At 40.5% G+C, this 23,899-nt stretch overlaps 1 protein-coding gene across 1 annotated transcript in view; it reads left to right on the top strand.

The window, feature by feature from the left end:
• CUL3 (cullin 3) overlaps nucleotides 1-15,462 on the top strand; it is a 108,348-nt gene extending 92,886 nt beyond the window's left edge. Inside the window, exons 12-16 of the mRNA XM_089669507.1 lie at nucleotides 6,412-6,508; nucleotides 6,597-6,731; nucleotides 8,679-8,865; nucleotides 10,511-10,656; nucleotides 14,971-15,462. Coding sequence (XP_089525633.1) covers nucleotides 6,412-6,508; nucleotides 6,597-6,731; nucleotides 8,679-8,865; nucleotides 10,511-10,656; nucleotides 14,971-15,102 — 697 coding nt within the window. The 3' untranslated portion in view covers nucleotides 15,103-15,462. The remainder of the gene's footprint in view (nucleotides 1-6,411; nucleotides 6,509-6,596; nucleotides 6,732-8,678; nucleotides 8,866-10,510; nucleotides 10,657-14,970) is intronic.
• The last annotated feature ends 8,437 nt before the right edge of the window (nucleotides 15,463-23,899 follow it).

Here is a 23,899-nt window from a genome sequence, read left to right as displayed (position 1 = left end):
AGAAAGGACAGTATAAAGATAGTCTAATGTGCTCCTGCTACTCTAGGTGTGAATAGGGCCTGAAAGTGAAATTGGTTTGTTTACACAAGTACAGTGAGGCTCCATTCACATCTGTGTGTTTCCAAACCAATGGCAAACTCCACAGAAAATGCATTCTTTGCCATGGGTTTTAAAAACACGCTGCAAATGTTCATCGTCTTTGTGTTGTCATTACATGTTAAAGGCACCCCAAGTGCAGCAAACACACCAAAAACTGCAAGAACACAGCGCTCTAAAAATAAAAAATAAATTCTGGGGCAGTTTTTGCATGTAGGGCAAGCCCGTTCAAGTAAATGGGCTGCCCTATGCATGACATGTGAAAATGCTTCAAAGCAAACGCATGCGGGAATGTGAGTTTTCGCTATGTGGAGATGTGAACAGGGCCTGTCAGCTGAGTGTCTACGTCCACTCCCTCCTATGTACTTGTATAAAGGTGGCCATACACTGTCCCCTAGGGGACAGTACAGTATTGTCTGGGATATTTCCCTAATTTTCACCCTGGTCCTATTTGGTCCTGCTAGCAGTTTGCTATTATGTTAATTGTTATGCGTACTTACGCTGCTTCTTTCATGCCTGTTTTGAGGTCGCCCCTGTGTGGGCAAAACTGTGGCCATACACTATGCAATCTGATTGTACAATTTTCATACAGTTTCCTCTTAGATTTACCAGAACTATGGAATAGGAGGACACACCTGAACAATCAATTAGTATCAAATCAGATAGGCCCTTGTAATGCATAGCTGATGGGAGATTTAAAGGAGATTGTATAAGTTGATGGAAGGTGGTATTGTAATGAGGGATGTGTGGTCCAGAGTGGTGAACACCCTATTACACCCTCTTCTGTGATGCAACAAGGAAGGGAAGGCTTATGGAAGGTGGCCTACAGGAAATGTATGCCAAGATAGTCTACAGGAAATCTGAAAATCCGTTCAAAATCTCACAAACTGACAAAAAATATTAAACATCCTGTGGATGAGGTAAGTAAGAGAAGCACTTTGGGATCACTGGGCCAGAAATGGCATTGGAAAACACTTTCTTATGAAACAGCTTCCTGACCGCCCTATAGCAGAGATACTGCTACAGGGTGGCACGGGTGCACAAAATCACGTGTGTGTGTTTGTATATACGTGGTTTTGCATTCCTGGGCAGGGGGCGTGCGCACCCTACCCGCGGCGCCTTTCGCAGCCACGGTTGTCAATCACTGGGTCCCAGCCGGTGATTGCTGAGAATCTCCGACGGGGAGAACTGTTTGTAAACAAAAGTTATCCCTGTCAGCTCGTGCACACTGCTTTGGATGGCTGTGCACAGCCTTCTAAAGCAGTGTGCTTATAGTGAAGCACAAGGACACAAGCACATAGTGAAACAGCATACAGTTAACCCTTTGATCACCCCTCATGTTAACCTCTTCCTGCCCAGTGTCATTAGTACAGTGACAGTCCTTTTTTTTTTTTTTTTTTTTTTTTTTTTTTCTTTTCATTGATCACTGTATTGGTATCACTGGGAAGTCGCTGATCGCCGCCATTACTAGTAAAAATAAAGTCCCAGTATATATACCGCCATTTGTAAACTCTATAACTCACGTAAACCAATTTACATGTTTTGGGTTTTTTTATTTTACTGCACATTTTTAATAGCAAAAAGTCAAAAATATTGTTTTTTTCCTCAAAATTGTTGTGTTTTTTTTTTTTTTTTAATATATATAGTGCAAAAAATAAAAACCGCACAGGTGATCAAATACCACTGAAGGAGAGCTCAATTCGTGGGGAAAAAAAGGACATACAATTCATTTGGGTGCAGCGTTGCATAACCTAGCAATTGTCAGTTAAAATAAGGCAGCACTGTAACACAAAATATGGCCTAGTCAGGAAGGGGAGTAAATCCTCTGGAGGGCAAGTGGTAAAGTAATTTTATACCCAATGCAGATAACGTGTAAACCCTTTCCAGCATTTGGGGGTATATGACTTTTTGAAATCACTGGATTACTTAGTTTCACTTAGTATCTGTCAAGGGGGACAAGAATTACCAGCAGCTGGTAAATTGGGAATAAATTGGATGTTCCTACCTGAGTGCTGAGAAATCTATACTAGTGTCAATTTCCTAGCAACAGTAGCTAGTGTGAAAATGCAGTGCATGACCCCTCAAAAAGCTGGGTTTACAGCCCTGCTATATTTAGTTTTACAGCAACATGAAGTGTCCACTGGATGATGGCAGATCAGCTGTTTTTCGCATTGATGTACTTATAAGTTGTGACCATAAGGGAGCAAATGTTCTATTCTATGTACAGTTTCTTGGCCATTGAAAATGCTTGGTCTGTTTTTCCCCAGAAAGGTTTACAAATTTTCTAGCATGTTATTGTCTGCTAGAAGGCTATTTGAGTCTTAGGAGAGATCATATCATCCCTGTTAATCTTAACACTCCTGCTGCCTTTAAACTTCTGACCCTAACCACTACTTTTGACCCTAACCACTACTTTTGACCTAAAACAATGGACACATGCTTCTACTCACTCAAATGGTAACTGCCTCCACCTTGTATTCTCCTACATATGCACTCCTTGCAACCTCACCAACTTTCCTTTCTCTGATCACTCCATTATTAGCTTCACTCTCTCCTTGACTTCCAACTACCAAACCATTACCCGTAGAAACCTTTATCTTAACCCTTCTCTTCTCTTCTTTTTCAGCAACATATTGTTTTTCTGACAAAATCTCAGCCTTGTCCTGCCCCAACCTGGCCACTTCTGTCTACAATAGTTCATTGTCGTCCACCCTGGACACATTGGCCCCCCCCTCACTACACACAGAATCAGGCCACAACCACTACAGCCCTGGCAAACAGACAATACCAGATGCCTCAAAAAACATAGCTGTGCTCTGGAGCGTTTATGGCGTAAGACTAAGGCCCAGGAAGACTTCGACCAATATAAATCTGCCCTTCAAAAATTCAATGCTCGTCTCCACACTGCCAAACCTATTTTATCACTCTCATTAACACCCAAATCTATCTCTACTCCTCAGCTCACCCCATCAGTTTCCTCATGTACAGTCAGGTCCATAAATATTGGGAGATCGACACAATTCTAACATGTTTGGCTCTATACACCACCACAATGGATTTGAAATGAAAGTAACAAGATGTGCTTTAACTGCAGACTGTCAGCTTTAATTTCAGGGTATTTACATCCAAATCAGGTGAAAGGTGTAGGAATTACAACAGTTTGCATATGTGCCTCCCACTTATTAAGGGACCAAAAGTAATGGGACAATTGGCCTCTCAGCTGTTCCATGGCCAGGTGTGTGTTATTTCCTCATTATTCCAATTACAATGAGCAGATAAAAGGTCCAGAGTTCATTTCAAGTGTGCTATTTGCATTTGGAATCTGTTGCTGTCAACTCTCAAGATGAGATCCAAAGAGCTGTCACTATCAGTGAAGCAAGCCATCTTTAGGCTGAAAAAACAAAACAAACCCATCAGAGAGATAGCAAAAACATTAGGCATGGCCAAAACAACTGTTTGGAACATTCTTAAAAAGAAGGAACGCACCGGTCAGCTGAGCAACACCAAAAGACCCGGAAGACCACAGAAAACAACTGTGGTGGATGACCGAAGAATTCTTTCCCTGGTGAAGAAAACACCCTTCACAACAGTTGGCCAGATCAAGAACACTCTCCAGGAGGTAGGTGTATGTGTGTCAAAGTCAACAATCAAGAGAAGACTTCACCAGAGTGAATACAGAGGGTTCACCACAAGATGGAAACCATTGGTGAGCCTCAAAAACAGGAAGGCCAGATTAGAGTTTGCCAAACGACATCTAAAAAAGCCTTCACAGTTCTGGAACAACATCCTATGGACAGATGAGACCAAGATCAACTTGTACCAGAGTGATGAGAAGAGTATGGAGAAGGAAAGGAACTGCTCATGATCCTAAGCATACCACCTCATCAGTGAAGCATGGTGGTGGTAGTGTCATGGCGTGGGCATGTATGGCGGCCAATGGAACTGGTTCTCTTGTATTTATTGATGATGTGACTGCTGACAAAAGCAGCAGGATGAATTCTGAAGTGTTTCGGGCAATATTATCTGCTCATATTCAGCCAAATGCTTCAGAACTCATTGGACGCCGCTTCACAGTGCAGATGGACAATGACCCAAAGCATACTGCAAAAGCAACCAAAGAGTTTTTTAAGGGAAAGAAGTGGAATGTTATACAATGGCCAAGTCAATCACCTGACCTGAATCCGATTGAGCATGCATTTCACTTGCTGAAGACAAAACTGAAGGGAAAATGCCCCAAGAACAAGCAGGAACTGAAGACAGTTGCAGTAGAGGCCTGGCAGAGCATCACCAGGGATTAAACCCAGTGTCTGGTGATGTCTATGCGTTCCAGACTTCAGGCTGTAATTGACTGCAAAGGATTTGCAACCAAGTATTAAAAAGTGAAAGTTTGATTTATGATTATTATTCTGTCCCATTACTTTTGGTCCCTTAACAAGTGGGGAGGCACATATGCAAACTGTTGTAATTCCTACATAGTTCACCTGATTTGGATGTAAATACCCTCAAATTAAAGCTGACAGTCTGCAGTTAAAGCACATCTTGTTCGTTTCATTTCAAATCCATTGTGGTGGTGTATAGAGCCAAAAATGTTAGAATTGTGTCCATGTCCCAATATTTATGGACCTGACTGTATCACGTATCACCAATTTACTTCCTAAAACTCAATCTATCCAAAACTGAGCTCATAATATTTCCTCCTCCACGTGCCCCTGATTTCTCGGTCAGGATCAATAGCTCCACTATCAACCCATCCCTGCATGCCAGGGTGCTAGGGGTAACCCTGGATTCTGAACTATCCTTTCAGGCCCACATGCAATCCCTGTCCAAATCATGCCGCCTCAACCTCTGCAACACCTCCAGAATACACCCCTTTTTAACCAATGATACCACAAAGCTCCTAATTCACTCCCTGGTAATCTCTCGCCTAGACTACTGCAACTCCCTCCTCATTGGCTTACCTTCACATAGGCTACCCCCCCCTCCAGTCTATCATGAATACCGTTGCCAGGCTCATCCACTTTACCCAACCATTCAGTGTCGGCTATCCCTCCACTGGCTTCCACTCGCCAAGCATCTACCGTATTTTTCGCTCCATAAGACGCGCCTAGGTTTTAGAGGAGAAAAACAAGAAAAATATTCTGAACCAATGGACTGCAGACATAGTACAGGAGATGACCAGAGACTGCGGACACCGTACAGGAGATGACCAGGGACTGCGGCCACAGTACAGGGGATGACCAGGGACTGCGGCCACAGTACAGGGGATGACCAGGGACTGCGGCCACAGTACAGGGGATGACCAGGGACTGCGGCCACAGTACAGGGGATGACCAGGGACTGCGGACCTTTTGGGGAGGGAGGGGGAGCGGGTACCTGAATTTGACAGGTATCCACTCCCACTTCCGCAGAGTTGTCCTTCCTTTTTCCTGCGGCGGCTTTTGTGACAGTCGGGTGCCCCAGAAGACACCGGACCATTCACAAAGCGCAGTGCTTCTCGCACATGTGCAGTGGGCACCCGGCTGTCACTCAAGCCGCTGCAGGAAGACTGCAGTGCTGGAGCGAGGAACAGGTAAGGTCCTGCAGGAGAGAAGAGCGGAGCGGCCAGCCCAATATTCTGACATGGTGGCGGCAGAAATACCGGACCGGCCGCTTTACATTCGCTCCATAAGACGCACTGACATCCCCCCCCCTTTTTTTGGGGGGGAAAAGTGCATCTTATGGAGCAAAAAATACGGTACTTACAAAGCCATCCACAACTCTGCCCCCAGCTACATCACCAAGCTGGTCGCAAAATATCAACCAAACCGCTCTCTTTGATCCTCCCAAGACCTTCTGCTCTCTAGTTCCTGTGTCGCCTCCTCCCATGCTCGCTTCCGGGACTTCTCCCGAGCTTCTCCCATCCTATGGAACTCCCTACTCCAATCTGCCTGATTGTCTCCTAATCTATCCATCTTTAGGCGATCCCAGAAAAACCTTTAAAGATAAAGAAGCCTATCCTGCTTCTACCTAGTAAACCGCCATTTATTTCCTCCATCAGCTCATCCCCCACAGCTGTTACCTTTGTATCACTCAACCCTTCCTCCTAGATTGTAAGCTCTAACGAGCAGGGCCCTCTGTTTCCTCTTGTACCAAATTGTATTGTAACTGTAATGTCTGCCTTCATTTTGTAAAGCGCTGCTCAAACTGTTGGTACTATATAAATCCTGTATAATAATAATCTTATAACATCTGTTCTGCTGCAATTTACCATAGCTTGTGAGCCTTTGCTCATATATCAGTGTAAGTAATTAAAATATTGTGTTTGCTTTGATAAAGGTTTTATCTTGCTAAACATAGTGGACGGCAGCTGACCTTGCAGCACCACATGGGTTCTGCAGATCTTAACGCCACTTTTTATGGACCTGTCAAAAAGGTTAGTAGAAAGATTTAAATATAGAGAAAATTGTATCCTAGATGCCCCAAATAGTTAATGTGCATGGATGTTTGCATTTTCTTTGCAGGAAGATGGCTCAGAGGTTGGAGTAGGAGGAGCTCAAGTTACTGGTTCCAACACACGAAAACACATACTGCAAGTCTCAACCTTCCAGATGACCATATTAATACTCTTCAACAACCGAGAAAAGTACACGTTTGAAGTAAGGAATCAAATTCTTTTTTACTTCCATTGTATTGTTTCTTGTGTTCTGCTTTTCAAATAAGTTTTCTACAAGATGACATTGGATATCTATTTACCACTTGGACATCTCCAAATTTATTTTTTTAGCGTTTCAACTGAAAATTAAAATTGATTTAATTTGAATTTTACTTTTTAACTTTGCATAGGATACCTGCGATTTAATTTGCATAAGTTAAGTAACAATTTTTAGGTAAAATGTTTCTGTATGCTTCACAAACGTAAAAAGAAAAAAAGACCTTTTAAAGCTAGCCATACATGGATCTAAATGATTTATTACATGTACTTATATTGCGCCTTCAATATACACAGCACTTTACATATATATTATATACATTCACATCAGACCCTGCCCTCAAGGAGCTTGTAATCCTAAAATCCCTAATGCTCATTTATACATTCACATACCAGGGCCAGTTTAGGCTGTCTGCCAAATAACCTACCAGGATTTCTTTTGGAATGTGGTAGGAAACACAGGCAGGCACAAGGAAGCATGCAAACTTTGTGCAGGTAGTGCCATGGTTGAGAGTCAAACTGATGACCCTAGTGCTGCTAGGCGGAAGTGCTAACCACGGCTGGTTCAGAAAGGACTGGCTGAGATTTGCTCCACGTACGGGCAGGCTGATTTGTACCCAAGTCGATCCATCAATCGACTTGGGTACAACCAGCCCGTCCGATTTTTCTACACGCAATTACTGCCGGCGACTAAAGCCGCTAGCAGTAGTCGTGTTTTGCTGGTTGGGATGGCTCCCTGTGCCCGCCCGCCTGACGGCAGAGCACAATAACATTGTGGAAGGATTTGATTGGGGAATAGAGCTGTTAGATTTTCTTTCCTTCAACCAGGGCTGGAAAGAAAGATTAATGATCTATGGCTTGCCTCATGGTTGCTTCCCACCTCTAATCTTTTGTCCTACTTTGTTCAATCAGAACAATCTGATAAGGTTTGAGACACTGCTCAGTCATCTACTTCTTCTAGGGCAAAGTGAGAGCCTGGAAAATGTTAAAAGGCGCCTTAATGACATGAATGAAACTCATAAATATTTGAATGTTTTATTGTTTAATTCCCAATTCTGTGTAACTGGTCTTTACAGACTGGAATTTGCATTTTTGTATGGTAACTATGTTGGTGTTTAAAGTGATCCTGCTACTTTGTCAATTAAAAGTGACAGGTTCTCTATAAAGCCGACTCAATAATACATTTACATTATTTCCCTAATGGTCCAGTTTTCCTCTGCAGCCACCACCATATACCCAGTGCTTCTAGGTAAAAGGCTAGGTGCAGACTACTACAGCTTCGATTTGAACTGCAATTATGTAGTGTGATTTGTCTGTGTTGTGGATTTGGTTTGCATATTTTATGGGGTCAAAATTGGGTCGCACCAGAGTAGCACAGGACTCTTTTCCAAAATCGTGCATTGCCGAGTTGCATTGATGTAAATGGACACTATTGAAAACAATGTGATTTCCATTGTCACTCAACTCTGTGCAACTTAACTTACATCTAAAACCACATTAGTGTGAACCAGGCCTAAGGGAGCCTGAGACCTTCCTATTGGTCATATCTGGCTGGGCCTGAACAATGTGATATTGCCACTGAACGCTTGATGTCTCATATTTTTTGGCAGTAGAGCATTATGAATATGAGCATAATTGGGTTGGGAAATAGGCTTTAAAGAAACTTTCACTTTGCCCTTAATGGACAAGGTGACAGGATCTATTTAAGTTGGATACTGTTTTTTTGTAACCTGGAACAGAAAAATAGGGCATATTAATTTGCTGACCTGTTTAAAAGGCTTTTTCATCTAGTTAATTGACTGACATGTTAAATTAAAATCTTCTCGTAGTTTGTGAATGGCTATATTGTATTTCATCACAGAATCCAAATATGTAAATGTCTTTTTCTGCACAGGAAATCCAGCAAGAGACAGATATCCCAGAACGAGAGCTGGTGAGAGCACTTCAGTCTCTTGCCTGTGGAAAGCCTACTCAGAGAGTCCTCACAAAAGAGCCCAAATCAAAAGAAATAGAATGTGGTCACGTGTTCACTGTAAATGATCAATTCACTTCCAAATTGCACAGAGTTAAGATCCAAACAGGTGGGTGAAGCAGGACAAAATAGAGGAAAACTTAAAAGCACTCTTTTGTTTCATCTCATGTAGCAATTGTGGTCATTAGAGAGGGCTTTTATCTTGTCCATCTGACTGCACTTCTGATGGATGTAATAGTACTTTAGAGATCCAAAACTCTGCCGCTGGTTAAAATCCAACTTCCGTCTGTGTGTCCTTCAGTGTCACACAGTTGTTTTGAGTCCCAGCTGACTGCCTTTTTTTTTTTTTTTTTTTTTTTTTATTATAAACATTTTAGTTCTTCCAACTTTAGTTGATGTGTTTTTTGTACCTTACTCATTTAGTGGGTGAAAAGCATGGCCTAGTCATTCATTAATATTTCAGTGAAGTTTACTGTATTTGTATTCCTCTTCCTGCCCTAAATTTTGTTTTTTTGTTTTTTTTCTTCTTTGTTCTCTTTTTCTGTGATGTGTTTTGGATGTGGTAAGGAATGTTATACATGCAAATTTTTGGCCTTTTAATAAGCCCAAAAAGTTACTGCAGGCTCAGTGCTTTATGGGACATGTAGTCCCATGTTCCATGCATCCCTCATTTACATTGTTCACTGCTGCTTCCCACCCACCATTGACTGGGAGATGTGGGAAGGAGACTGGAACAACTTTTTCATTATTTTAAGGTATTTATGGAGGGATATTACATTTTTTTAAATGGTGGTTATTGATTAGTGGAGGTATGTGCCATAGCAGTTATAAGCATTTGGCTAACTGGAGTTCTGCTTCATAAAGTAAATTAAAAAAACTTCCATTACTTTCCCTGACTGAGCCAAATCTGCCATTTATGTCCTTTCACACATTGCAGCTCACAGTGGGAGGGGTTTACCAACGGAAGGGAGTACTGTAAGTCCAGAAAGCAGTGGGCAGAACTAGGTGTGCCTCGGTGCTGATTGACACGCTACGGGCTTGCAGCTCAGCAAGGACAATGCTGATAGCCATGCTCCCTGCAACATTTTTATAAATTTATGAAACTAAATGGGCTTCTTTCTTTAGTGCATTTCAGTTCAGTTCAGTGAGCTATATTTTAATTTTACATTTTGCAATTTGGTATGTATCACCTATCCAGGGTCTTCTTTAGTACCAGAAACTGCTTTCAAAGAATGTCTTTTCAAACTACTGACATATAATTCAGTAGTATCAGATTAATATTTAAAAGCCTTTGCAGAGGCAGATTTGAGGAATGGGTAGATGCCTTGAGTGAGAAGACCAAATTGCACATACATCATGTGAAACACACATCAAAATGTATATGTATAAAAAAACAGTATACATTTTGGCATTTGTTTCTGTTCTGTTTAGCTCAGTTTCACAGTTTTATGTTTAATTTTGGTTGTCTAAAAGGTTTTCTGGGTATGAAATGACAAAGGATAGCATATGAGAAACCTACTTCTTGCCAGGTGTAAATATATTAGACTCCAGACCTTCATATCATATGATGGTGCTATGGTCACAATATTAAACATAATTATGCAAATCTGTTGAAAACTGGATGTTTATCTGCACTGCACATTTATTTATATGTTTTGAAATTGGTTAGAGAGTGCTTACATGTTCTAAATGGTAATCAGGTCATTTTATTTCTTGCCATTTACCTGAGACTGCTGTATAATCTACTTTTGCAGTGGCTGCCAAACAAGGTGAATCAGACCCTGAAAGAAAGGAGACCCAGAAGAAGGTTGATGACGACAGAAAGCATGAGATAGAAGCTGCTATAGTTCGGATTATGAAATCTAGAAAGAAAATGCAACACAATGTATTAGTAGCAGAGGTAATGCTGAATAACCTTTTTGGGTTTTTTGTTTGTTTTATATCTAAAAAGACGGTTTATATATTAAATACAGGTATCACAGCCCCTTGTTCCTTTTACAGAGGAACAGAACCCTAGAAGTTCTGATTTAAAAAAAAAAAAAAAAAGCAAAGGACTGGTCACAAGGTTCCTAGCCTCTCTGCCGTTGCATTTCCCCATTACTGATTTGCCTTGCCATGCCTTGTTCTATACGGTGTCTCTGTATGGAGGCAGCCTTCTTGATAGAGGTAGGACTTCCTCATGTCAGAGCTTCCAGCAAGAAAAACAGTGAGCAGCATGAAATTGGCATCAGTAAGTCTCACCCCCAGTCTCGTGAGACCGCAGACTGTAGATATACAACTATGAGACTGTAGGCACACTCGCATACACTGCATTTTTCCCCATAAAGAATTCAGGAAGTATGTTAAATTTTCAGGGTACTGCTTAGGCACCATTAACACTTCTTGATGTTTCCTATAACATAGTCTTCATTTGGGTCCACTTTTAGAACCATAGCATATTTCTGCTACATGCTTAACCATTTGCCAACCGTGCTATAGCCGAATGACGGCTACAGCGTGGTTGTGCAGTTCTGGGAGGGCGTCATATGACGTCCTCCCAGACCACACTCAGCCGGCGATCTCCGTGACACAGCTGATAATGTGATGAGGTAAAAGACCAATCACAGCGGCCTTTTACCAAGTGATGCCCAGCAGTTGTGCCAGTCAGTGCCACCTATCAGTTCCCATCAGTGCTGCATATCAGTGCCTCCTCATCAATGCCCACCAGTGCCACCTCATCAGTGCTGCCTATCCATGCCACCCCCATCAGTGTTACCCATTAGTGCTGCGTATCCATGCAGCCTCATCAACACATATCAGTGAAGGAGAAAAATTACCTGTTTTCAAAATTTTAGAATAGAAACAAAGAAAAGCTTTTTTTTTTTGGTTTTTTGTTTATAGTACAAAAAATAAAACGCCCAGTGGCGATATTAAATATCCCCAAAAGAAAGCTCTATTTGTGTGAAACAATGATAAATATTTTATATGGGTACAGTGTTGCATGACCGCGTGATTGCCATTCAAAGTGAGTGCTGAAAGCTGAAAATTTGCCTAGGCACGAAGGGGTAAAGTGCCCTGCAACCGGTGGTTAAAAGATAAGTTCACCTTTTTGCTAAAAAAATAATAAATGATATAAAGGGGGCGCCACTAAGTGCAGTATTAACCTCTTCACGCTGGCCGCACACAAATGTGCAGCCTCCCAGCGTCTGGGCCTAGATGCCGAGCGGCCACACATTTGCGTGCAATTAACAAAAAACGTGCTGAGAGCGTGCGCGCTCCCAGCACACATGTCCGGTACTCACGGAAAGGTCCTGGTCTGCTCTTTCGATCAGGACCTTTCCTGATCATGTGACCGCCGTGATGATGTGATCCCTAAACCCTGTCCCGGCTTCTGAAACTCTTAAAGGGCCGGGAGGTGCCGGCGGGAAGGGGTTAAAAACAAGTTTAATAAACCATCAGTATTGCACTCTGTTCCAAAGCATAAAGCACTTGTAAGCATAATTAGCCTCAGCATTAGTATCAGGACCACTCCAAAGGGGTACATCAGCAGCAGTGTAGAGGATCAGCCACACTTCACTGGGAAACGCTGATGACCAGGATTGACGTGGAACTGGAAGTGACATCTGAAACCACCTTGGACTGCACAGCCAGAAGTGAAGTCAGAGGAGGGTGGATCCGTAGCCTTGGCAATGCGTTTCAGCGCACCAGTCAGCTCCTTTGTAAAGCCTGAGGTTTGACTGTATGGATTATATTATGATATGGACTTATATCTGGCTGTTTTATTGCTATTTTAATACCCATTCTATTTTAAGACCAACCAAAGTTTGCGCTATATATCTTGTATATTAAAAAATAATAAATGCACATTTTTTTGCAGGTAAAAAAAATGTGCATTATTTTTTTGTTGCAGGAGCCTGTAAGCCATTGCCCCAGTGATTTAGCAGATGCAGGTCTCCTGCAGACCTGTCAGTATGCCTGCTTACCCATACAGGATTTATGAGCAAGCAGATATACTGACAAGAAAAAAATCAATGAACTACCATGATGCTCCACAGCACCTTGGTAGTTCATTGAGAACTACAAGCCAACATTTTTTCAGCTAGTGGGAGAAAATCCCCTGCTGGCTGTCGGTGGGAGAGTGGTGGGAAGCGGGAGCCAGTCTATTCATAACATGTTACACCCTGAATAAGAATGTAACTTATTAAGAAAGGTGAACTTATCCTTTAAACTTTTCAACTATATTCATGGGGACGATCAGCCTTGAATGTAGTGTTTCTGTGTCTAGGGCCAATCACCTGTCCCTAGCCACAGGTAATCCATGTGTGATTGCATGTGGACAGATGCAGCCACTGTCAGCCTGCCATTCCCCTGTATGGACATCCCAGCTACAGCGATTTGTGTTTACCTTTTGGTTCCTGCCATATAAATAGCTGATTCTTGCAGCAGGGATCTGCTGTCCGTTTCTAATTGTCTGTGTGAAGCCCTATTCATTACCCATCCTCTTCTGAATGTTATACCTAAACAAAGTGGAACCAAAAATGTATGAGAATAATAATAAGAAAAAAAAAGGTTATACTCCCTAGATGGTAGTGGTTTCTTATAACTGACATTTTGATACATGTGGTCCCAGCATATTTCAAGGCACTGTATGTTGGACTAGTGTGATATGCGTGAAAACTTTATTTGCAAGTCTCGCATTACATATTAATATATTGCGGAAAAGGCACAGTTCAAACCAGTGGTAACGAAACTGCTAATAGAAACCAGATCTCAGCTATGAATGACCATCCATAGTATTTATGGACATTTATTGCATGCATGTATGTGGACAAATTTCTTGGCACCCTTCCACGAAAAAGAACCACCAAGAACGTTTTGTAAAATATCGTAAAACTCCCCAAAATATTTGTTTTCAATAATTAATAAGACTTTTTTAATTCAACTGTAAATGTTAAATACAAAATGGCTTGGACAAAAATGATGAAACAAATAACCTAATATTTTTTTGGCAAAGCTTTTAAAGGCAATCACTGCACACAAGTGATTTCTGAAGCTTTTAATGAGACTTTTCTTTGCTGTTCTTTGGTTCCCTTAGCTGTGTTTTGGGTCATTATCCTGTTGGAGGATCCATGACCAGCATCTGACACAAAGCTTTTTTGACACTGGGCAGTAAATTTTGCCCCAGAATTCATTGATGGTCTTGGAATCTTTTTGTGCCTTTTACCCTGTGCTAGATGCAGCAAAGAAGCTGTAAAGCTTAACTAAGCCTCACTCGTGTTTCACAGTAGATGAAACATTCTTTTATTTGAAAGCCTTATTTTTTTTTTCGTCTGTGAATTTCTAGCTGATGTGACATGTCAAAAAGCTTGAATATTGTCTCCCCATGAAGCATTGTGGTTTGTCAGTTTTCATATTACCAAATTCCACTCTGGCTTTTGTCTTTTTCTTCCAGCAGTGGAGTCCCCTGGGGTGTTCTTCCTTTGAGTTCACTCATGGTGCCATCAAACACTGTTGTACCTTGCCTTTTGGAGTTCATCTTGTATCTCCTCTCTTCTGTTCTTCTCAGATAACTATCGCTTTTGCTTTTTATGATCCATGCTGGGTGTGGTGTACACAATACAGACAGCAGAATTGACTACTTTTTTTAATTAAATAGCTGAATTTTTACAAGATTTAAGACTTGGTAAAAAGTACAGAAAACCGTTTAGAAACGTCACTAAGACCCACTTATTTATAATCTCTGTGGGTATCACCAAGTCTGTCCAAGCGATTTTAGAATGTGTGTAGAAGAACAATTTCTCTTTTCATACTTTCTTTGCTTTCCACTGACATAACAAAGACATACAGGTATATATGGGACAATTGCTGAAAAAATGCTTCATTCCTCCTGAAAATTCATGGAATTAAAAGCATTGAATGTCATATGTTTACTTCCTAAAAGAAGCAAAAACTGGGTAATGTGTGTGATACTTTGAATTAAGTTTCAATGGTAGTTAATTTTTCAGGATACATTTACAGGAGATCTAATTTCTTCTTTCAATCCAAGCAGCTGATCTCCTGAAAGTCTTTCCTGATCAGGGAACTATTAGTGCAGATAAGATATCATGTACATTACTCCCCTTACTGTTGCATATTCTTGTACTAGTAACAAAGTAAATGACTTCTCAATTATGGTTTGATTTTGTTTTTTTGTCAGGGTTGTGTAAGCTAATTTTTTTTATTTATTTTGTTTTAGGTAACACAGCAACTGAAGGCCAGATTCCTTCCAAGCCCAGTTGTTATTAAAAAGCGCATTGAAGGACTTATTGAACGAGAATATTTAGCACGAACACCTGAAGATCGCAAAGTGTACACTTACGTAGCATAAAAAGTGCGTTTTGCAAATGAAATTACTCTTGGACTTCATACCCCTTCGCATGGACTGGGAAGTTCTTTTAAATCATTACACGGTTACGAACGCCATCTATTAAATTACAGTACGTGTTCTAGAACATGCACAACACGCCTACAAGAATTTTCAACATCCAATTTCCCTCGGGGGGCCTTTGTAGATATCATTTATACAGTTCCTTTGTGGAATTGTGAACACCCAGAATTTTCTTTCTCTCAATACTGTATGGAAAGAATGGGAACACCAAAAAAAGAGAAAATAATAAAAAACTAATTTAGGAAATTCAAATCACATTAATAAAAGTTTGGGGATTTTATTCCCTCCCCCCAAAAGTTAGTGGTGGTGTAAGTCTGTTTATGTTCTTTTTTTATTTTTTTTGTTTTTTTGTTCAAGGATAACTTTTCTTTTTTTCTTTAAATGCGATTTTCTCATGGGTTGCAGGTCTGCTTAAAGGTGTATGTATATGTATGTGTGTATGTATGTGTGTGTGTATGTATATGTGTATATATATATATATATATATATATATATATATATATATATATGGTTTTTATTTCTCTTAACACTGGGAATGTCATTGCAATAATAATTTGTGCTTTGGGTTACTGTCCTGTTTGATCCTTGCAGATAAAACTGGGTAAGCTTGATGCATGGTTGCCTTTGACCTGAAGAAACAGGATATATTAACATATTTTCACTCCTAAGTGTAAGCAGGTTATGGAAACAGAGCCACTTGACTTCTTCTGTTTGTATGCTCTTATATTTTGTGCTGTTTGCAAAGGGCATGGTCTTTCAGTGCTACACTGTGCTTGAAGACCAATGGTTTCAGTACTAGGTGGACAAAATGGGTGGACAAAATGGTTGTCTATATTGTGATCCTGTGTCAAGTCCTCCTCACTTGAGTTGACCTGGTTCATTTGTTATCCATATTTAAGCAAATACGATATTGTAAGACAGAGTAGTAAAATAATCCGCTTTGTAAATTACCTTCTTATATTATGAAATTTTTTTTAATTCCCCAGTAGGAATTGTAAAGTTTGCTGGCTGCCACATTTCCTGTCTGTTGCAGTCTTGTATTTGCTGCTGGTGATGGAGCAATCACAGAGATGCAGTGGGAGTTTTCTGCAGATAACTATAAACTGGTTCTCAAACCAGCTGAGCATGTGTTATTTCCTCATAGGAAGTGCTAGCTGTTGATTTAGTCTGCTTGTGTGTAACAGGAATAAACCAAATATGTACTGTTGAAGAGGCTTGAATATGTAGAATCTGTGCTATGGAGGAAAAACCTATTCACTCAAAATGAGGGCACTCTGAAGTAGTAGTTATCTCCCACTAGCTATTTTACTAGGAATTATATGAAAACTCAGCTTGGCAAAATTCTATTGGTTGTGTAAAGAAAACCTAACTGCCATTTTCAAAGTTAAAAAATAAAATTGGCAGTAGATACTGCAAATGCCTGAAAAGACTCTTCAGAGTTGCTCCTCTTGTTTCACCTTATTGCTTAGGGCTCAAACCTGCAGCTGAACTCCCCCACCCTCTAGCCAACCAGTTAGCTCTATATATGCACGACATGCCAATTAACCACTAGGAATCCTTGATGGGGTGACAGAAAGACTTCCAAAAAATTCATTGCGGTGGGCTCAAAAAATCAGTATTTCATCATAATGGCCTCTAGATGTACCATCCCATTTTTCTTCCATGTATAACAAACCACCCTACCAAGAGTGGAGATAAAGTGTGACTTTAACTGTACCTCTAAGGAGGATTATTTCCTTACATAACACATAAACGGTTTTAAAAAGTTATGAAAATTATTTAAGAAACGCATCAATGTCATAACTTGTCAACTGAACTTTATACATAACAATACCTCCAAATTCTATAAGGTTACATGCTAGGGCTTGGAATATACGTACTTTGTGATCAATAGTTTCTTCAGGACATGCGCTGAAGCATGGGCTTGTTCACCATTTTGAAATCACAAAGTATATCTATGAACAATCCTATTGCTTAATTTGACATATTTTACATTGTACATTACCACAAATAATGAAAAACTGGTGCTGGGGGTGGTTTGTTATATATTATATAAAAGAAGATGGTTTCCTGGCTAAGAAAGAAAGTTGCAAACTCCTTTGTAGTGTCTGCCCAAAAGAAGTATTGAGGCAGCCATTACTGACCTTATATAAGTATTGGTTGCCTTGTAATCATTCTAAGCCTTTGGCTTCAGCACTAACCTGGGGTATGCATGCAGACAGTGAAGTTAGAAACATTTAATTAGCATTTTTCCCCAATGGACATATGAAACCATTAGTTCAAGGACAACTAGGCAGCTAGCATTTCAGATGTTGAGGACAGTAGTGGCAGGTTTTGCATCTCTCAGCGAAAAGTTTTTAAAATTACTGACAGGCTTGCATTTTAGGAAAATGCACTGCATATAGAAATATGTAGGCTGCCATTCCTGATGAAAATACTAGTTTCCTGGTTGTCGTACTGAATCTTTGTTTTTTAGTACATTCTGAGATACTCACCTGGAACTTGTGCAAATCAAACATTTTAATTTCAGTCAGACCCACTCTGTAGTATATTGGCTCCAGGCAACTGGCATTTTCAGGACATCCAAAATTGCACTCCTACAAATTTCACCTCAATATAGGTATCATTTATTGTGGAACAAAATGGTGGTAGGACTGTTCACTGTTGGGACATCTTACTAATGGGGCTATGAAAAGATAAGTGACTAAATGATTCATCCGGCTGGTGTATATCCAATTAACGTTTTTAGTCTACTTGGCCTGTAACTGTTTATTGGACATTCATATTTATTAGTCATTCTGTACGTTAATTTGTTTATACTTCAGAAAAGTCTGTGAACTCCTGAAAATGTAAGTAATCGCCATGAAAAATGCAGATACGTCTTGAGAAAGCACTTAACATGCTTTGCTGTGCTGTTTATACTACTGTGTTCACTTCCCGCAATTATCCGCAGAAACCTTCACAACTTGAACCCTGCTCCTTTCCGCTCTGCAACTGACCAACTCTGACAGAATCTCTCCCCTGTCCTGCCCTGACCTGGCCACTGCTGTCTATAACAGTTTGCTTTCATCCACATTAGACTCACTTGCTCCTCTAACAACATGAAGCATCAGGCCCCGACTATTACAACCTTGGCAGATTGACGACACCAGAAATCTTAAACGGCATAGTGTTGCGCTGGAGTGATTGTGGCGTAAAAAAACAAATCTCAACAAGCATTCACCCTATATAAATCTGCTTTCTTAACATACAATTCCTCCCTTCATGCTGCCAAACAAGCCTACTTTGTTACTCTTATTAATACCTTGTCATCCAGTCCTCATCTCTTCTCTACTTTTAACTCTCTACTTTCTCCACCTCCACCCAGTACCTCACTCACTGCTCACGAGATTGCAAATCATTTCAAAAACAAGATTGGCACAATTCGTAGGGGCATCGCCACTGCACAGACATCCATCCCACTTAGCATACCTTATATTAAATCTCCCTCAACACTTTCCTCTTTTGACCTTGCTACTACCGAAGAGGTCACTAAGGTTTTCTCAGAAGCCCGTCTCACTACCTGCCCCCTGGATCCTGTCCCCTCACAACTACTACGGTCACCCTCTTCTTCCATCCTATGCTCCCTCACTCACATCTTCACTCTTTCCCCCTCTACTGGTGCCTTCCCCTCCCCTCTAACGCATGCGCACATCACTCCCATACTTAGCCCTCCCTGGACCCCACCAACCTGAACAACTTAAGACCCGTCTCCCTGCTGCCATTTACCTCTAAACTCCTAGATCGCTTAGTCTACAATCGCCTGAGCTCCCACCTCACCCGACAACAACCTTCTTGACCCTTTACAGTCTGGCTTTCGCTCACTACACTCCTCTGAAACTGCCCTACTAAAACTCACTAATCTACTAACAGCTAAAACCAATGGCCACTACTCCATACTCTTACTAATTAACCTCTATGTGGCTTTTGATACGGTTGACCATCCCCTCCTCCTCAAAAAACTCCACTCTCGGTCTCAGAGACTCTGCTCTCTCCTGGTTCTTCTCCTACCTATTGCAGCGCTCTTTCAGCGTAACCTATAACGCTGCCTCCTCCTCTTCACTCCCTCTTTCTGTAGGGGTCCCTCAAGTTTCTGTCCTTGGAACCCTTCTCTTCTCCATCTACACCTCCTTCCTTGGTCACTTGATAAACTTCCATGGCTTTAAGTACCATCTCTATGCTGATGACACACAAATCCTATCTTTCTACCCCTCACCTCACCCCTTCAGTCTCCTCTCACATCACTAACCTACTAAGTGACATATCAGCATAGATGTCGCTCCACTTCCTCAAACTCAATCTTTCCAAAACTGAGCTCTTAGTATTCCCTCCAGCCCGTGCCCCCTCCCCTAACTTCTCCATCAAGATCAATAACACAATCATCAGTCCCTCCCCTCATGTCTGGGTACTAGGTGAAATCCTAGACTCCCATCTGTTCTTTCAGCCCCAAATCCAATCACTGTCCAAATCGTGTAGACTTCACCTCCGCAACATCTCCAAGATACGCCCGTTCCTAACCTCGGAAACCACTAAGCAACTTATTCACTCCCTTGTTATATCTCGCCTTAACTATTGTAACTCCCTCCTCATTGGCCTACCTAATCGCAGGCTATCCCCTCTTCAGTCTATCATGAATGCTGCTGCCAGACTCATCCACCTTACTAACTGTTCTGTATCTGCCACCCCTCTCTGCCAATCCCTCCACTGGCTTCTCGTTGGCCAACGGATAAAATTCAAAACACTAACAATAATGTATAAAGCCATTTATAACTCTGCCCCAAATTACATCACCGATCTTGTCTCTAAATATCACCCAAACCGTACTCTCCGCTCCTTGCAAGACGACCTACTCTAGCTCCCTTGTCTCCTCCTCCCATGCTCGTCTCCAGGACTTCTCCAGAGCTTCCCCCATCCTCTGGAACGCTCTACCCCAATTTATCAGACTATCACCTACTCTGCTCACTTTTAGGCAATCTCTGAAAACCTATCTCTTCAGGGAAGCCTACCCTGCCCTCAGCTAATAGTGGTAGCTTCTACTTTTCCAACCAGTCCATCCCCCACAGTTACTACCTTTTTTGTACCACTATCCCCTCCCTCCTAGATTGTAAGCTCCAAGGAGCAGGGCCCTCAAATCCCTCTTGTATTGAACTGTATTGTTGCTATTATGTCTCCCGTTATATTGTAAAGTGCTGAGCAAACTGTTGGCGATCTATAAATCCTGTATAATAATAATTTCAAGCAGAGTTTCAGGCACAACAGAAAGTCTGTGCAAAATCACCTGGACCTTCATGCCACTGACCTGGGGTTCCAAAAGTCATCGTGTCTCTGCAGGGCAAGAGAGAAGTGGCTGGCTACAGATTCACAGACCAAAATGATCTACTTCAGACCTACTTCATAGGAAGGGAGGTAAAAACTACAGATGTGCTATACAGGGAAAGTTAATTCACTCCAAATAGTCAAGGTTTCTTTTGTGCCTGGAATTTGGTTTTAAAATGTGAGAACCTTGCACTGTCAGTCACTCATCACTTATTTATAACGCTTCTTATATGCTTCAGCATACTTGGTGCAGACATCTCATCTTATTTATTCTAGTTTTATATATCTGTTTATATGCACAGTCATGGTCATTGTCAATTGTTAACTTAAAATGTATGTACCCTGTAGTAAGCTTTTTTTTATTTATTTTTTTTGCAAGTTAACATTTGTTGTTCATAACTTAAAAAGTACCCATGGGCAATCATGTATTGATTTTGCCATTTACCCAAAAAAAAGTTCCCACATTGCAGTGTTTGCATTTGTAAATATCATTTAACTTATGTTTTTGACCATTTTATGCTGTACATTTACAGTAATGAAAGCCTGCAAGTTTGCAGTAAACAGGGTTTTAACACTGTGATGCAAATTCCTCCAGAGTGGGGCTTAACAGGTGCAACTGTCATGATTTGCACTTTGTGGAATTTTGTATAACCTGGCAGGTAATAAGAAAATTTATTTTTAGTTTAATTTTCCTAATGTAGTCAATTATGGTTTTAGAGCAGAATATACTTTTCTTTCCTTAACTCTCTAAAGGGTTATTTTTACTATTTAATGTATATTAACTTTAATTTTATTTATGCATCAATAAGACTGAGCCTTCAAACCAAAATAGAATAAATAAAACCTTATTGTGTAGTAGTGCATTTTATCAAGTATGACAGGTGAGTGACAACAAATTTTGTAACTTGGCATAGTTCTTTTGATTTCCTCTGCAGCTTGCATGCTTATATTGCACCTTATGAAAAGTGAACATTAAAGTATAGCTAAACCCTCATTTTGTAAAACAACTTCTTCAGTTTAAAACAGAAATGAAAGGTAAAATATTTGTGTGTTGGATTTAAAAAAAATTTTTTAAATACCTACCCCCCCTCCCTTTTTTTTTTATATTCTATTATATTTTTTTATATTATAAGTGATCACATTCCCTCTGTTCTCAGCTGCATAGGGAGATGGAGGAAGAGAAACAGCAGTACACTGTACTTCCCAGTGAATAGCTGTGGGGGGTAGTCGGGACAGCCCATATGGAAGAAAAATATATTTTAAAAATATTCCTCCCAAATATATTGACACATATTTGAAATGCTAAATTTTTTGGCCATAATACTGTATATTTAAAAATATATTTCAATAAATATATATACTGTATGTTGAAATGAATTATTACAAAATGTATGAAATAATTTAAAAATACATTTCAAATATACTGTACAGTTGCAAGAAAAAGTATGTGAACCCCTTGGGATTACGTGGAGTTTTGCATGAATTGGGCATAAAATGTGCTCTGAACATCATCTAAGTCACAACAATAGAAGAACACAGTCTGCTGAACATAATACTACACAAACATTAGATGTTGCCATGGTTTAATTGCACATGACATGTAAACATTCACAGTGCAGGGAGGAAAAAGTATGTGAGGCCCTAGCTTAATGAGTTCTAGAGCTAATTGGAGCCGAGTGAGCCAACCTTGACTCCAATCAGTGTGATATTGGATGTGTTGCTGACAGCTGTCCTGCCCTTAAAAAACACACACCTGTTTTGGGTTTACTGGTTTCAAGAAGCACTGTCTGATGTGAACCATGCCTCGCAGAAAAAAGGCTCTCAGATGACCTACGATCAAGAATTGTTGACTTGCATGAAGCTGGAAAGGGTTACAAAAGTATCTCCAAAAGCCCTTGATGTTCATGTGTCCACGGTAAGACAGACTGTCTACAAATGGAGAAAGTGTCAGCTAAAGACCTACAGAAATCTCTGGCACATGCTAACATTTTTATTGACACATCTACAATAAGGAAAACATTAAACAAGAATGGAGTACATGGGAGGACACCACGGAGGAAGCCATTGCTGTCCAAAAAGAATATTGCAGCACGTTTGAAGTTTGCAAAAGAGCACCTTGATGTTCCACAGCACTACTGGCAAAATATACTGTGGACAGATGAAACCAAGATTGAGTTGTTTGGGAAGAACACACAACACTATGTGTGGAGAAAAAAAGGCCCCTGTGCACACCAAAATCAAAACCTCGTCCCCACTGTAAAACATGGCGGAGGGAGCATCATGGTTTGGGGCTGCTTTGCTGCCTCAGGGCCTGGACGGATTGTTGTCATTGATGGGAAAATGAATTCCAGAGTTTATCAAGACATTTTGCAGGAAACCGTATGACCATCTGTCCGCCAACTGAAGCTCCGTAGAGGATGGGTGATGCAGCAGGACAATGACCCAAAGCATACAAGTAATTCAACAAAACAATGGCTGCAACAGCACAGAATACGCCTTCTGGAGTGGCCCAGTCAGAGTCCTGACCTCAAGCCGATTGAAATGCTGTGGCATGACCTTAAGAGCGATTCACACCAGACATTCCAGGAATATTGCTACACTGAAACAGTTTTGTGAAGAGGAGTGGTCCAAAATTACTCCAGATCATTGTGCAGGTCTGATCTGCAACTACAGGAAATGTTTGGTTGAGGTTATTGCTGCCAAAGGAGGGTCAACCAGTTAAGTCCAAAGGTTCACATACATTTTCCTCCCTGCACTGTGAATGTTTACATGTTATGTGCAATTAAACCATGGCAACATCTAATGTTTGTGTAGTATCATGTTCAGCAGACTGTGTTCTTCTATTGTTTTGACTTAGATGATGTTCACAGCACATTTTATGCCCAATTCATGCAAAACTCCACATAATCCCAAGGGATTCACATACTTTTTCTTGCAACTGTATGTCTTTAAAAATACAAATCTACATTTGTGAAATGCATTTACAGATATATGTAAAAAATGTTAATTACTTTTTTATATGTTAAAAAAATAATCTGAAGACTATATTTAACATATAAGTCATTTTTAACACATTTTTACATATATTTGAAAATTCATTCCAAAAATGTAGCTTTGTATTTTTAAAGACACAATATATTTGAAATATATTTTTAAAAATATTTTGTAATAAAAACACATTTCAGCATACAGTGTGTATGTATGTGTATTTTTCTTCCATGTGGGAAGTCTGATTTTGGAGGAGAGCAGACTGAGTCCCCAGCATAACTAGATAACTGACCACGCTGTGCTCTCATGCCTCGTGTGGTCAGTTTTTAATATGAAAGTAGAGGGACTGGCAGAAACATCAGGTATTTCACATAAAAGGAGTACAAAGAGAACA

Source organism: Staurois parvus, unplaced genomic scaffold (genome assembly GCF_062004578.1).
Source record: "Staurois parvus isolate SC_StPar_1 unplaced genomic scaffold, SC_StPar_1.0 ptg000078l, whole genome shotgun sequence".
Lineage (NCBI taxonomy): Eukaryota > Metazoa > Chordata > Amphibia > Anura > Ranidae > Staurois > Staurois parvus.
This window is presented reverse-complemented; position numbering and strand designations above follow the sequence as displayed.